Below are 15,246 nucleotides of genomic sequence, written 5' to 3'. Positions count from 1 at the left end.
AGAAATGGAACCCGAATAAAATTGGAGGCACGAAAAAGGGGGAGATGTACTTTCTTCACGAGAGTCTGAAGTTGAAACAAATCTGGAATTACAAGCAAGATAATAGTTAACCACAAAGAAATACTTAACTGGTTTTCAGAGTGCATATAATGAAACCCAAGAACCTTTGAAGATTTGAAGACAGCTTGGAGGAGTTGGTCAAAATTACATCTGACTAGTTTCTATTTGAAGATTTTCTTACAAATGAAGCAATTTCCACAAAGACTTTACTACATTTCCTTTGGTATGCTCAATTCTTATTCCTTGTTTCATTTCACTGCTGTACCAATAATTACTTTATACATTAGTGAACTAATTTCCTTTGAATTCTTTGTATCTGTAGAGTTGTTCACATGTTGTGTGAATCATTGGGTGTGTGTTTGAGGAAGTGTGTTGTTGTTTCAGGTGTGCAGCTAAAGACAACAAACCTACTTATAAAGACCTTTAAAGTTCAACAGTGCTCTGTTTCTTAGCTTAAGGTAGTGTTTCCCAAAGAATTTCTGGGCCCCCCTATGAATTACAATAAAATCCCCCCCAAAAAAGAAAGAGGAAAAAATCAAGTGGGCACCCATATTGTTCAACCAGACATGGTCTAAATCTAAAGGCTTGAATACTTTTCAAGGCATGAGACACTCGGCATTAACTTACAGCTGCGTCTGCCCCTCAGTTGGTGCTGCATGTTCTGATTGTCCTGCAGCTCAGAGGAACCAACCAAACTGACCGGACCGGACTAAAGCCGTTCAGAAACACAGGCTGCAACAGAGCAATCGCTCAAGAAGAAGAAGAAATAAATACCTACATCAGCAATGCTGCTTTTCTCTTCAGTCATGCAATCAGTTGATAGAGGTGTAGTTTCCTCTTTTACTCTCAGTAGACAAACCGCACAAACTAGAGACTTAAACTAGAGACTTAAAAAGCCTCGTCAGCTCATGCCAGCAGCAGACCTGCTGCCTGTTTCAGCACGGGAACACAGATGCTCAAAATGAATGATTAATAACCCGAAACTCCCTGGCATCAGAGGCAAAATCCGCAGCAGCATGTAAACAACAACACTCTTCTCTCAATTTATTTTCCAGAGCTAATCTAAGGTCTTAAAGCAGCAAATTTGTCCTGTAAATCTTGGGTTTATTTGCTAGGTTTCGAACCGATTCCATTTTCATACCTTTACTAGGATAACAGTCAAATAAAGCAAAGAATGTCTATCAGCAGAACAATGTTTTCTGTTAAATTTGTCTGCAAATGACAAGTCAACAAGTAATATCAAAACACTGATAATATGTTACCTACCAACATTCAGCAAATTGGTCAACATAAAAACAAAAACACATATGATGAAAATTCACTTTTATTATTAGCTCTACATCATGTTATAATGTTATTCCCTCATCAAAAACATACCTGGAGAGTTGTCTTGATTTGTTTCACGCATTTCTGAGAAATCCTTTAATCTCCCGTGGCAACCATTCTGTGCTTGCTCACAGAATGTGCCGCCTATTAATCCCATGCGCCGCTTTGAAGCTGCCGTCGCCAGGCGAGCTCCAAACCCACCGTGATTCTCCCACTCAGCTCCTCCAGACTAGCAGCAGCAATTTACAAACCCCTGGTGGAACTGCACATCTGGTGAACTTAACATTGAAGCGATTTATATTTATCGAACAAACGTCTTCTCAGTCCAACGCTCCTAAAAACAGTTGTAAACGCCATCATGGAGGAGCAGTGATGTGACGATGTGATCAAAGTAGAGAACAGGAATAACTTGGAGCTTCTTAGAGACAAAAGCCGTCAAATTTCTTTCAATACATACATATAATATACTATAAGAAACACTTTGATATATATAGTAGTTTTATAACAACTGAATGTAACGTAGTTAGTTGAATGTGCTATAAAATGTCACCATGTGTCTGGAAAACATATCATATGTCCCTGCCCCTTTAATAACGTCTAACAGCAGAAGGTGTCCAGGATTGTGCGGTTCTATCAATACTATCACAGAATTCGTACTGTGAGTTCAAATGAATGGGAAGTACAAAACTGTAAAGACCAGATTCTGCTCAGTAAATTAACACGTGCCTCTCCTTGGCGATCAATTCATTAAGCTAATGGATTTCTGTTTCAAAACCACCGTTATAATTACAAAAGGCTGACTCTCTCCGAAATGGAAAAAAAAAAAATATTCATTTTCACTGAGTGTAATAGGAAAAGGGGGAGCAATCAATTATGGATGGATGGATCACAATCACAAGCCCACAGAGAAGGGACTTAAACAATCTGATCATCAATATGTGATCAGAGCAGCTGTTGTCAGCAGAAATCCAGTCAAGCAATCTCAGCGAAGCGCCATGAGGTCACTACAGAAGTGATGTCGCCGCTTGATGGAGAAACAACATGTGGCTGGTGAGGTAGGGGGAGAGGAGGGGTGACGCTGATGCCGAAGCCCACCTTGATTTAACGCTAGAATTAGCAGAAGGCTAACTTGTTTCTCACACAGCCAACTCTGTTTAGCATCCATCTGCGACGATGACGACGAACGAGCAAATGAGCCGAGGCTGAGCGGCGGCTGCTGGAACCGCAGGGAGCAGCGAGATGAGAGGGAGGTGGCACCAGCCACTGCCCAGCAGATGTTACAGCAGTGAAAGGTCAGTTGTAATTCATCAGGGAGAGAGTTGAGCCTGCCTCCAAGCTGGACCGGTGCCCAGGCAGACAAGCTGGACTCGCACCAGCCTGCCCAATATTTACTTTCTTAACTCCGGACAGCCAAGTTGATCAATTCTGTTCTGCTGCTCTGAGGATCAAATTACACCGTCAGAATTCACACAAGCAGGCTCAGATCAACAAATCTTACAAATCTAATTCTTGTTTTTACTCACTTGCTAATAATCTGTTCAGTTATTTCAATGATTCTCTTCCTCCTACGTTTTTCTTCTTCCTTTGTATGTGGGAATACGGATCCATGAAGAGTTTTTATTTCATTTAATGCACGCATCTCTCATTTAGCCAAAAACAAAACTCTAAATGAATTAAAATAAGTCATGCTAGAAAACAAAGGAGAAAAACAGAGCATCACCACCACTAATTAGTAAGAAATGGGGACCAAATGTCACCCAAAAAACTCCCAACAAAAACTCACATCCTATCATACAAATGAGACTGTCTTCAAAAACTATAGAAGCTGCTACTTCTTGAGTTTTTCTGAAATAAATCAATAAGGTTTAGTTTTGACGGTGACTGGTTGACGCAAGTATAGAGAGAGAAAAGAGAAGAAATATAAATCATGCAAGTGGAAATTATTGAGATCTTTTAAAATTTATGACTCCATTAATTGCTACATTATTTTTTGCATCAGGTCTAGTTCTTAGTGAAACACCTAAAATTGTCCAGTAATATCCTAACGCTAACATCTGGATTACTGTTAGAAACACCTGACCTGTGCATCAGACTGTCACTGTTGCTGATTAGTTTCTTATGTGTAAGTGCTGGAATTTAAGAAAATATGAACAAATTCATTTCAGAACTCAACAATGGATCATCTCCCTTTTAAACAAAATTAACCGCTGATATGCAATGGAGAACGTTGAAGTTGCAAAAGGGGTAGAAAGACGGGAGCAGCTGTGTGACCTCGGATGTGCTCTCTGTGACCCGTATGGCTCACCGTACCTCCGACTTCTATCATTATCAGCATTTTGTGCAGCTGGTGCTCTGGGGCCGGAGAGTCAGTCGAATATTGCTCCCAGGGGGGGAAATTAAGCAAACCGGGTGAGTGTGGCAGCTCGATAACACAGCAGAGAGATTTCACTTTATACCCCAGTTGTCCTGATCTGAGCTTTGCGTAGGCCGCAGCAAGTAGAATGACATGCCCCGAGGTCAGAGTAGTGAGCACCATGCGTTAGATGCTAAATGGCCCATTCACATGCAGTGTGGCTTGACCTGCATCTACACATCTGCTGACAAAACAAATTCACACTTTCATTCTACAAACTTTCTCAACTTAAGCCGGGACACAGTTACAGGAAATAGTAAGAAAAGAAAAAGAAAAAATTCACAATTATATATGCTACTGCCTACCTCATACCAAGAGAGATACTAAGATGGGTAACATCCCGGCTCAGACGTCGCCCGGCCAAACAAGGTCTGCGCCAGGTGTTGGGGAACCAGAGCACCTTGATGACAAATGGGCTACTGGAACAAGACGGAAATGGGCGAGAGATGAAAATGTGGATCTGTTGGAATGCTACTACTCAAGTAACCCTAATCAGAGAGGTTACATGGAGACTGGGGAAGGAATGGTTACTTCGACATCCCCAGTCAACACTAAGCGCTAATCAACTAGTAGCTCAGTGTTCCAACATCCACAAACGACAATTGTTGTCACAAATTGAGATTGATGAGGTACAACACAAATGCTACAGCAAAAAGGAGGAACCTGGATGTCAGAACTGTGGGGACTTAACTACAAGTCCCCACCCAGTGAGGGGATACACGGCCCTAATGAGCGAAACAGAGCTGAACGAGAGCTGCTGACCTGAGAGAGAGAATCATGACCCAAATGACAACCAGACCTCCTCGACGCCAATTACAACGGCTGAGTGAAGTACCATCAGAAAGTCTCATTGAGAATGTGAATGCAGCATTGAGAACGATCTCTACCAACACCATAACAGAAACCAATGAGCTGATCTACAACTCAGCATCAGTGATCCTTGAGATGGTGGGTATTGGGTCAACCATGAGACCCAATACCCACCATGGAAAAGACGGTTAGAGGCTAAAATCAAGGTAACAAGGAGGGAGGTGAGCCAACTATCAGAGCCCCACAAGGGTACAATGAAAACACCAATACCCAGAAAGTACAGGCAGATTGCCCATACTGTTTGGCACTTGAAACTGCCAAACAGAGGCTCCAAGCCTTGGCCAGCCGCCTAAAGAGATACACAAGGGAGAATGAATCCAGAAGGATTAACCGACTCTTCTCCACTCAACCAGCTAAGGTGTACTCTCAATGGCAGGGTAATAACAACAAAGCAGACCCACCAAGGCTGGAGACTGAACAATACTGGAAAGGCATATGGGAAAGGGAGGCGTCCCACAACAGCAATGCACAGTGGCTGATCTCTCTACGAGAGGACCACAGCAACCTCCCTGAGCAAGCCCCGGTAACCATCACTGTGACAGATGTTCAAGAAAGAGTCTCAGGTATGAAAAATGGACAGCACCAGGGCCTGACATGATCCATGCCTACTGGCTAAAGAAACTCACTGCTCTCCAGGAGCGACTGGCAGCCCAAATGAACCAGCTGCTACAAAGTGGGACTCACCCTGAATGGTTAACTGAAGGGCGGACAATCCTAATCCAGAGGGATCCAACAAAGGGTCCAGTCCCACCCAAGCTATGTTGTTGTATTTCATGCACCTGTAGCAAAGTAAAGGAATTTGCTCTTTTACACCAAACTCCTGGTTCACTGGTCATTAGTGGCCCAGATGTGGCCCATTGTTCTGCTTTTCACCCAATAGAAAGTGAACATTGATCCCAGGCTGTTTTCTTCCAGGATTGTGTTGCAGTTAGCTCCATCCATATTCCATTGAAAAACGTTCCCTGAAGAGACGCATTTCCATCCCTTGATGCTTCCAGTTCTATGCTTCACCAATCATCGAGGTGCAGCAGCGTGTTGTGCTACTTTTCTAACTCACACAGAGGATTCCATCAGAGCACATTCTTTCACATGTGTATTATTATTATTTTTTTTTTTCTGTGCACTGTCACAAACGTCATCTTTCTCAGCTCGTTGCCTGTGTAGGCTGCTGCTTCTACTAGCTTGAACAGGCCGTCTATTGATTAATTTGAACTCTGCTGCCCCCTAGTGACCGGAGGCTTGGTTAGCAGTCAAGTATGAATGCAGAAAATAATAAAGTTTTGCTTCTCGCACCTACAGACACTCTGCCATCCCTCTATTTGAAAAATACTGACCAGGGCCGGATTTACGAGGATGTTGGCCCGTAGGGCGGAGCCATTTTTGGTGCCCTATCCGCTACAGAAAAATTATTTTGTTAATGCAAAAATAGGGATGGGTGATATGGACTTTTGTGGAGATACTGTGATATTGATATTTATGACTAATCAAGTATGTATTACTTGTTTTTTTAGGTAAACTGTATGGCTGTGTCAATATGGCACATTAGTCTTTGCACTACAAACAAATACTGTTCTGAAAAAAACATTTCCATTTACAACAGGCTTCTTAAGGACAGCACCTACTGAGAGAAGTGTGATTTATATCACTGCTGCACTAAGTAACTGCATTAAATCATATTTGCCAAATTTACCAGTGTATGTCCTTGTGAAACTAGCAGTGGAGAAAATAGCAAAAATAACATCTTTAACAACGCTATCAATTTTGTATTTTTATTTACAGTCAAACACTAAAATTTGGCGAGACAACAGTAAATCAAAGATCCTTATGATCAGAGGTTTTTTACAATAATAAATAATGTAAAAATGCCCACCCTCCCGTCTCTAATAAAACACGGCTCATTCAGTTGGGATGATTTACCAGGGTTGACTCTATTGTGATCCAAAGCTGCCTTTGTTCCTTTTTTTCCACTGCTGTCAGTGAGAATATAGCTTTCTTTTTGGAAGCTTTGTCCCTTTCTTCTATAGAAAGCAGTAGTTTAGCAGATCTGAGACGAGTTTGGTATTTCTGAAGAGTATTTGACATTCTGCTGCTGTGACAGACTCAAAGACCTTTCATGAGCCTAACAAAGCTCCGGCTTTGTTTAAATATTATATTTAGACCAAACTGAAAATAAAATTACTGGAGCCCTTTGTCACAGACTGCACTATTTATATAAACCCAAAGACGTGTCACAGCCGACTACGTATGAGAGGAAGAGACTGAAACAAGTGCAGCAATAAGAAAATGCAACGCAACAAAGAAGCCGGGCGACTTCAACACAACAAAAGCAAACAATTATTGATGAGATAGAAGCGCTGGGCTTTAAAGACTTATTTATAGGCATTCCAAATTAGAGACAGTAGACAACCCCGTGAAAGCGCTTAGCCCCGCGTTTAGAGGATTTCAGAAATAGAAACGGATGACTTCAGGGTTCAAGAAAATCCAAGTCAATGAAGGAACGAGTCGACGAAGAAGCTTTATTTTCCAGGGTTGTTCATTTGGTACTTTGAGCCAAACTTTCCTGCTGAGTGTTGATAGAAAATGAAAGTATCTAAGCATAAGTCAGTGTCATATAAAACCGTCCGCCGATGTAAAAACATGACATTCTGTAGTGAAGCAACTTTTAGCTATTCTTATTATATAGTGCCTTAAAAAAAACTATTCATCCCCAATGGTGTTTGACCATTTTCCAATCAATCATGATCAAAATAACTTGACTCTTGACAAAAAAATATTTAAGATAAAATGGGGTGAATATTTATGCACTTATTTTGTGTATGAATTGAATTAATTTTCATTATTTTATAGATATCAAGTTTCACTTTGACAGTAAAGCACTGACTAGTTATCTTGATTATCTCAACATAACTAATACTGTAAAACATAAGACATACATTAAGTGTAGATGTTGTTATTAAACGATTTATCTTGAAAGTAAACTTGTGAGATTTTATCGTCTATAATACACTTTTTTCTGTAAACTGGACGTTAACAGTTCTGTGACTTGGTGAATTCATGACGCTTTCAAGTGGAATTGTAAAGTGTCATTTTCCGTGTATTTCTTAGCTAAATACAATATTTACTAGTGTATTTCTGATTTAATTGAAAAATTAAGATTTGCTGTTAGCAAGCATTCTTACGTTGAACTATGGTGAAACTCAGCAGCCAATAAAAACCATAGAAGAAATTGCAACTTTAGAGTTATGATGACGTTACCGGGATTATAACAAAAAATAACTGCAACGCTTGTCCTTTTATACCGTGTTAATACAGATTTAAAAGCAGTACATTCAATAAACATGACCTGTTTGACTAAAAAAATTTAATTAGAAAGGCTGAGTATCTAAAAAAAAAAAGCTATAGCAACTTATAAAAGATCCAACATAGGAATTGAGTTTGTGGTTCAGTTTTGTCGAATGAAATATGTCCTCCGGCATGGAAGGGTAAGTAAGAGTGCTTTTATTGTATCCTGATTTAATCCCCTTTTGCTGCATCTGTCAAGAGATGGTGTTTTTAAATGGGAAAAGTTGATTTATTAAAGTAGTTCTGCAGTTAATGGCATCAGGCTGGAGAAATCAATATTGATTTTGTTAAGCCTTACTAAACACTGGAATGCTAGAAAATGTGCAACATAGAGTTGAAAGAATGTTCCACATTCATTTTGAATTTGATGGCCATTACTGAGTGCATCATATTCTTAACTAGTCTGATATTAATGAAAAGTCATTATATGCCTAAATATTCCTAAGCACCTTGATAATTCTTTGAGTGGCATTTGCACTGTTGTGTTGTGGACTTTAGATCTCCCTGGAAAGCAATATTCAGCAGGAACTGTACAAAGGTGAACACTGTACACAAAAAATGTAACATACTGTAGCAATAATTATCATTTATCCTCGACAGCCCATACCAACAGGGTAGAGGACAATTAGCCTTTAAAATCACTTCTCATAAAAAAAGCACCACAGATCACCCAGGAGAATACAATCACAGGTTTTAACACACAATGTAGTTAGTTATGTCTCAACACTGAGACATAAATCTGTCTCAGTGTTGATGTGTACAGCCAAGTCTACGCAACTGGTTCCATACTGCCACTAAGAACAGATCACAAAAATGAGCCTTTATCTGGTTAAGTTATTATAGTCTTAACTTCAGTGTACTAAAGGTAGAAAAATCTATTGAAAGTGGTCAATATTTTATATTGCTGAATATAATTAAAGACAGCTTTCCATAAATGGATCTTTATCGACTTATTCAGAAAAAACTTTGGTAGCTATTTCTCAGAACGGCAGCCTCAGATTTCTTCTTCGAAGATTTACAGTACTGAGAAAAAACAAAGGAGAAAATGAGACGGATGCATTTTAAGCTTGTTATTTAAGTTATCAACATTCGTTTGAAACAGTTATCAACATTAACAGACTAAACTGGACTTAAAAACAGGAGTGTGTATAATTGTAGTAAATTATTTTGGTGTGTATCAGCTGCACTGGGTATGTAAATTGGGCCATCCAGCTGCTGTGCTGATTCGACGATTCAGACAGATGTCTCTTGATCAAGTAGCACATCTGCATCAGATGAGATTGGCTGACTTTGTACTCTGTGTTAACAAGAAAAACATATTTAAGAAAGTGATGCACAAACGCAGGATAGTGACAGAATTGATGCGCATTATTGATATATGAAGCATGTGAACTTGCACATGCATTAACTCTCGGGTACAGAGGAATATATTTTTGACTTACCTAAAGTGGGAACGACATTACACTCTGCACTTTGGACTGGCAGGTCCAGAGCAGACTTAGTGTTTGAGATGTGAAGGACATTACGGAGATGGCAGTCTGTCATTTTGTTCTCTGACTGCTTTTGTTCAGTGCTAACAATGAAAATATTTGCTCACATATGTATGTTGAGCCAAATAGGCTGATCATTTTTTCGCACAGTGCCTCATCGGACAAAACCTTTCCTTTTCCTAACCCCGGTAGAACTCTGGGAGGGAAAGCTGCTGATGTTGATTCTTCAGAGAATCATCACATTGGATTTCCATGAGTTCTAATTGCAGATTCTCTTCTTTTTCAGGATCCACCAAGAAAGGAGTCGCAAACAGCTTGATTTCTTTTTCAATGACAGAAAAGTTCTGGAAGCGATGTCTGAATTCCGATTCGAGACACGTAATCAGACACATAATTCCCTTTTTTAGCAGAAAGATTGGCCTGTGGATAAGCAGTTCTATTCACTTTCCCACCATTTGAGATTTTTTACATTCACTTTCTACCTTTCGCTTCTTTGGCTCCGCCATGTTTAGTAACTTTCTTCTGTGATTGTCCTTTTTGGTGGAACAAATGTCTTGATCAACAGTAACTGTCCCTGGTTTTAAAACTAAGAAGTGCAATACACTCAAGAAAAAGTGATTTGCACTTATTATTCTATTCTATTTATAAGACAGAATAGAATTAAAAACAAACTGCGGGTCGTAGTTTGGACACCCCTGGTTTAGAGGTTCTGTGGAGTTTTGGCACCATAGATATCTTGCATTTGTCTTGTATCATGAATCTTCATGCATCATGTATTATGTACAGTGTATCTTGTGGCACCAAGATACAAAATATTGCACCTTGGTTTATGACTGTACTGTGTTGTAAATAGATGTTGCAAATGGAGTGCAATTTTCATGATCTTGTTTATTAAGTTTATTGCAATGCTTTTCTTCAGTGTTTACTGAATGCTGCAACAAATATTATGCAAGCATGTTGTTTTATTGATATAAAAGGTTTTGTGTTGAATTACGTTAGAAAAACTGGTATTTTGTTAGCATTCTATTTAAACTGTTTAGTATTTGTGGTATGTACTGATACTGCATCAGCTTTATTCTTGTAATGTACTTATTTATAATAAAAGTATCTTTAATGACCTCAAATGAAAGTGTCAAGTTTTTTTATTTAACCTAATCTATGATAATTCATTTTATATGTATGTTTGTCAAAATGACACACATTTGTGTTGATTTGAGTGACACAATCGTTGTGTTAAAACATCAGTTATGCCATAAATAAGACGTCGTGAGTTGATTAGGCACATGAGTTAAAATTCGACACATCATGTTGTTTTTGGCACATCTGTTTGATGAGAGTATTAATAGTAAAGGTCTCTCTGCATGGTCGAGCTAAACAGGCCAAATCAGTTCTGGCTGTTACAGCTGTGTGGTGAAAATCATTTTATTCCCAGGTTCTTGTCACAGCGGTGGAGTGGAATTCCAAAATAGATTTTTCTACCTAAATCTGCTATAGGCAAAAATGACCTGACCAGGCGTAACGTTCTGTTACATTAAATATTTGAGTGAAAGAAACACTCGGCAGTAAATAGAAGCCATAGTCGTTTGGTTTAATCCAGTGCCTCTAGTGGCTGTCAACAGGAAGACTCAGTATTTACTTTCTTTCTCAGTTTAAAGTCAAACATAAAAACATCAGCTCTACTGCGGTGTTTGCCCCCTCCATGTTTGTCTCATTTGTACGGTGTCCAACAGGTTCGAACGCACAGCAAACACATAAAAAGCCAAAGCAACAGAGAAGAGACACAAACAAAACAAAAAAAAGACTACAACCACAAATAAAATGAAGGAAAAGAAGGATACAGAAAAAAATCGATGTGGTTTAAGATTAAATGGAAGTCCGTCAACACTACTCGTGGCACATGGACTATTCCAAGACTCCTCTAAATGCGGCCTGAAAATGTGTCCTTCTTTTCCCCCAGATTTGAAGGATGGGTCCGCATCCTTCAAACCCACATGACTCAATGCAGGTTCAAACCGGGGCAATGGCTGTGAAGAGCAGCAAAATTATTTTGCTGTATTACACTTCAAATTGCACAAAATCATTTTTTACAATGTTTTCAGGCAAGACTGTAGATGTATAAATCTCAAATGTTTGCTCAGTTCATCAATCATCTAACTGCAATATTGCTCCGAGGTTTTTAGAGATGTCTGCTCCCGCTGAATTAACAGCCAGCTGGCCGGCCGGGCGCTCCAGGTCCGGCTCACCGAGAGAGAACGCCTGACTCTGACACATCGTTTTAAAAAGTCCCCAAAGTTAAACACAGATAGTGGAAGTTAAACACAGATATTAATAAGTCAGATAGTATCAAGTTGTACATGTTTTGGCTCACCAAAGTATTTAATTTATTCAATTTTTGTCTTTTGAGGTACTTCCAAACTGTAGCAGATTTCAATCGAAACATATATGTTTGAATTACATCCCAAAAGTGTCTGATAAGTCAAGTCAATAACATCTTAACTGTTTGGGTTGCCAACACACACCAGCAGCAAAAAAACTGCATTTAAAAATCAAACACAACAGCCTGAGTTTAGAGAGCGCCGCACTAAATGTGTTTTAAAGTTGCTGTGAGAGAGAAAAATGATCCAAACGGCAACTGCAAATGAGCAGATGTTATATCTCTGAAATGTAAACTAATGACCTTTATCTGTTCTGCTATAGTTCGTTTTTAAACTGGAAAAACCAACAGACAGGTCTGTCCATTGAGGAATCAACAAATAGACCTGCACGGAGGAACCGACAGGTGACCTGACTGAGCAGACTTTTCCCTGTGAACGCAGAGTTTCCCCCAGGGACTTGGTCTGGGGGGGAAAGGCTGTTGCAAAGACTAACAATTTAATTCAGTTGAACAGCAATCACGCTGTGCAACTGAGTTGATTGCTATTAGCCCAGACAAAATACATCTAACAGTTATTGAAGAAGTAGTTGAACGTGTCTTGAATACATCATTTCACAGAACATTAACAAGGAAGAAAAAAGACTGAAAATGTTCTTTATTCTAATTTTATGTGCTGTATTTATATATCCCTCTTCAGTAATATATCCTTTTTTAATCGGTCTTTCTCTATCTTTCTGTCTCTTTAACTATCTTTTATCGGTTTGTCTCTCTCCGTCTTTCAATCTTTATCTGCTACATCTTTCTCTCTAGCTATTTTCTATGTATTTAAAAAGGATGAACCTTTTTCACTTCCGATACCGATATTTGAAGTTTGGCATCGACTGATACCAATGTCATACAGAAGAAAATACTGAATTGACTTAACCCCTTTTGTTGTTTTTAAATATAAATATAAGTGTTGTGTATTTAAAACAAACATAAATGGACTGAATTACAAAATAATTTGATAACTTAATATACACCAATACTAAACAAGCTTGGTCAACATGGAAAAACAACATTAATTTCTTCAGCCAGTGCCATTAGACTGAGTAGATCTGTCCCTATGAATCAGGCACATTGTCACAGATACCCTATCTAGAATTTTCCTTTCCAATATCAGATCTGTGCAGCTCTAGTATTGACCTACCAAGCCCAGTCTAATACAACCAGAGAAAGACATTTTTGGTCTTGACAGAAGCACTCGGGCTATTTTGTTGTCCTTTTGCCATTTGTACCGTGAGTAAGTTACTGGTTTCAAGGTATACAAAGGTCATGGTTTCAAAATCCTCCATCGTGCTGTTTCTGCCGCAATATAAGTTTTTTGTTTTCTTTTTCTTTTTTGTCTGGTCAGATATAAAGTACAGATTAAAGCCCATCAGTTACCTTCAGCTGCAGTATCACAAGCCCTCAAAGAAAACAATTTGCATTTGTAAAAGATTTCCAATAACCCACAATTACAAAATTCCTACATAGGTTTTTTTTTTTCTTCCTTTCTGACTTAATGGTGGGGATTTATAGTACTATCATTTATCAGGCTAAAGTTCTTATAATGACAATAAGTTTGACTTTACCTTATCACGACAAATTCCAATTAAGGATGTTTAAAAAACTGCCCTCATTGTTAGTTTTGTTATTTTTACTATTTTCTCCACTGTTTGTTCAATGAAAGCAGCAATAAGGGCTGCTTGTTGTACAGTTTAATTGTTTAAATCAACCTTCTTTATGAGACTGGGGTCCTAAAGAAGGATACGAAAAATGGGAATGTTTTTCAAAAGTAGCATTTGTGTTTGAGAGACTATGATGTGCCAGCTATAAAAAGAAGCATTAAATAGTTCTTGTCATCACCACTATCACAATAGCGCCACAAAATATTGTGATAAAACTTACCCACATCACCCACTCCTCTTCTAACTTCAGGGCACAACTACTTTTGCACCAGAAACACATTCATGGTGCAATCATAACACCGTAATACTGCGAAAGCGTGAAATGTTTATCTCTGTTATCGTCCCATTATGATTTCATCTACTGAATTGGCAGATCAAAGCTTTACAAAACTGGTCATCAGAGACTGACCATAAAATCTCCTGACCTTTGCATTTCTGATACGCTAGTCAGAAATGTGCCAGTTTGGCTTAATTTACACTGCTGTTGACTGTAGAGAACTAAACATGAAAACAAACTAAATCTGTTTAAAAAACACTGGAGGTAAATTAAAAATAAAACAAACAAAAAAAGAAGAAGTACCCTCTGACCCCCTGCAGGTGGAGCAGAAAAACAGAGAAAAAAAAAAACATTCATCACATCTCAATAAGCCTGACATTGAAACCCATTCAGTCTGTTCTGGGGTTTTAAATGAAATCGTGACCCAGAAGGTTCGCCCACTCCTCTTCTCCCTCTGCCTTAAATGTCACCTTCAGAGGAGAGTGGGGCCATTCTGCAGCACGCGGAGCAACCTGGGGAGGCACGCGCAGGACGGGGACTTGACGCTCACGTTCTTGCTTTATTATTATTTCGTGACACGGCAGTGGGGTTCATTTCGCTCCCACGGGCAGCGAAATTAACGCCACTCCGACAGACTGTCGGCGGGAAATCTGACTCGAAGGTTCAAAAGAGAGCCCGGCGAACACAGACCGCCTCTGTCCTGTCCGCAGCAGAGAACCGGTTCAAAGGGGGCATCCCCCGGGACCCTTCCGGGAGGGTTAGCTTACTTTTTAACTCTATCAGATTCACCATCAGACCCGCGGGGCTCCGCGCCGCGCGCCGCTTCGTTTCGGCTCCTAGAGGAAGCGCGCGCGCGCGACAACAATCCGGGATGCTCACAAAAATCAGCACGCAGCACCAACAGCTGTGCCTTTCATCCTCTGCAAGGCAGCATATTCAAACTCACACGCGTTTACTTTTTTCCCTCCCCGTGTCAGGGAAAAGAAGGCAGGCGCGAGCGGGTGCAGAGGGAAGGTACCTGTAACTCCACGCTGTAGCCCTCGTAGTGGTGCGTCGGGTGGACCCCCAGCAGTTGTTGCACTTGGATGGAAAGTGTACACTCCATGAACCAGAGGATACGGAGGGGCGGCAGACTGAGTTGGAGACTCGTCTGCTGCTGGCCGCGATACTACGCTGGAGTATCTGTAATGTGCCGGCTGTCCCCGCCCCCGCTGCGCCGCCATTGGCCGTGACAGCTGAGCTCGGGCCAGGCGGCAGGAAGCGCCTGCTGCTCCCCGCATCACTGGAATATCACCTGCACACACCTTTCACACAGAACGCTGCAGCGTTCTGCAGGAGAAACATCACGGGTCACCCGCTGAGTTCACATGCAAGTATCATTTAAC

General features: G+C 40.1%; 1 protein-coding gene across 1 annotated transcript in view; it reads right to left on the bottom strand.

Moving 5' to 3' along the window:
* LOC129351595 (zinc finger matrin-type protein 4-like) overlaps positions 1 to 15,021 on the bottom strand; it is a gene marked incomplete at its 3' end in the record, with an annotated part of 56,308 nt that extends 41,287 nt beyond the window's left edge. The window contains exon 1 of the mRNA XM_055020517.1: positions 14,880 to 15,021. Coding sequence (XP_054876492.1) covers positions 14,880 to 14,966 — 87 coding nt within the window. The remainder of the gene's footprint in view (positions 1 to 14,879) is intronic.
* Between the last annotated feature and the right edge of the window lie 225 nt (positions 15,022 to 15,246).

The sequence above is a fragment of the Poeciliopsis prolifica genome, unplaced genomic scaffold (genome assembly GCF_027474105.1).
Source record: "Poeciliopsis prolifica strain line A6 unplaced genomic scaffold, Auburn_PproV2 SCAFFOLD068, whole genome shotgun sequence".
In the NCBI taxonomy this organism is placed as follows: Eukaryota; Metazoa; Chordata; class Actinopteri; order Cyprinodontiformes; family Poeciliidae; genus Poeciliopsis; species Poeciliopsis prolifica.
The sequence above is the reverse complement of the archived record's forward strand: the minus strand, read 5'-3'. Positions and strand labels throughout refer to the sequence as shown.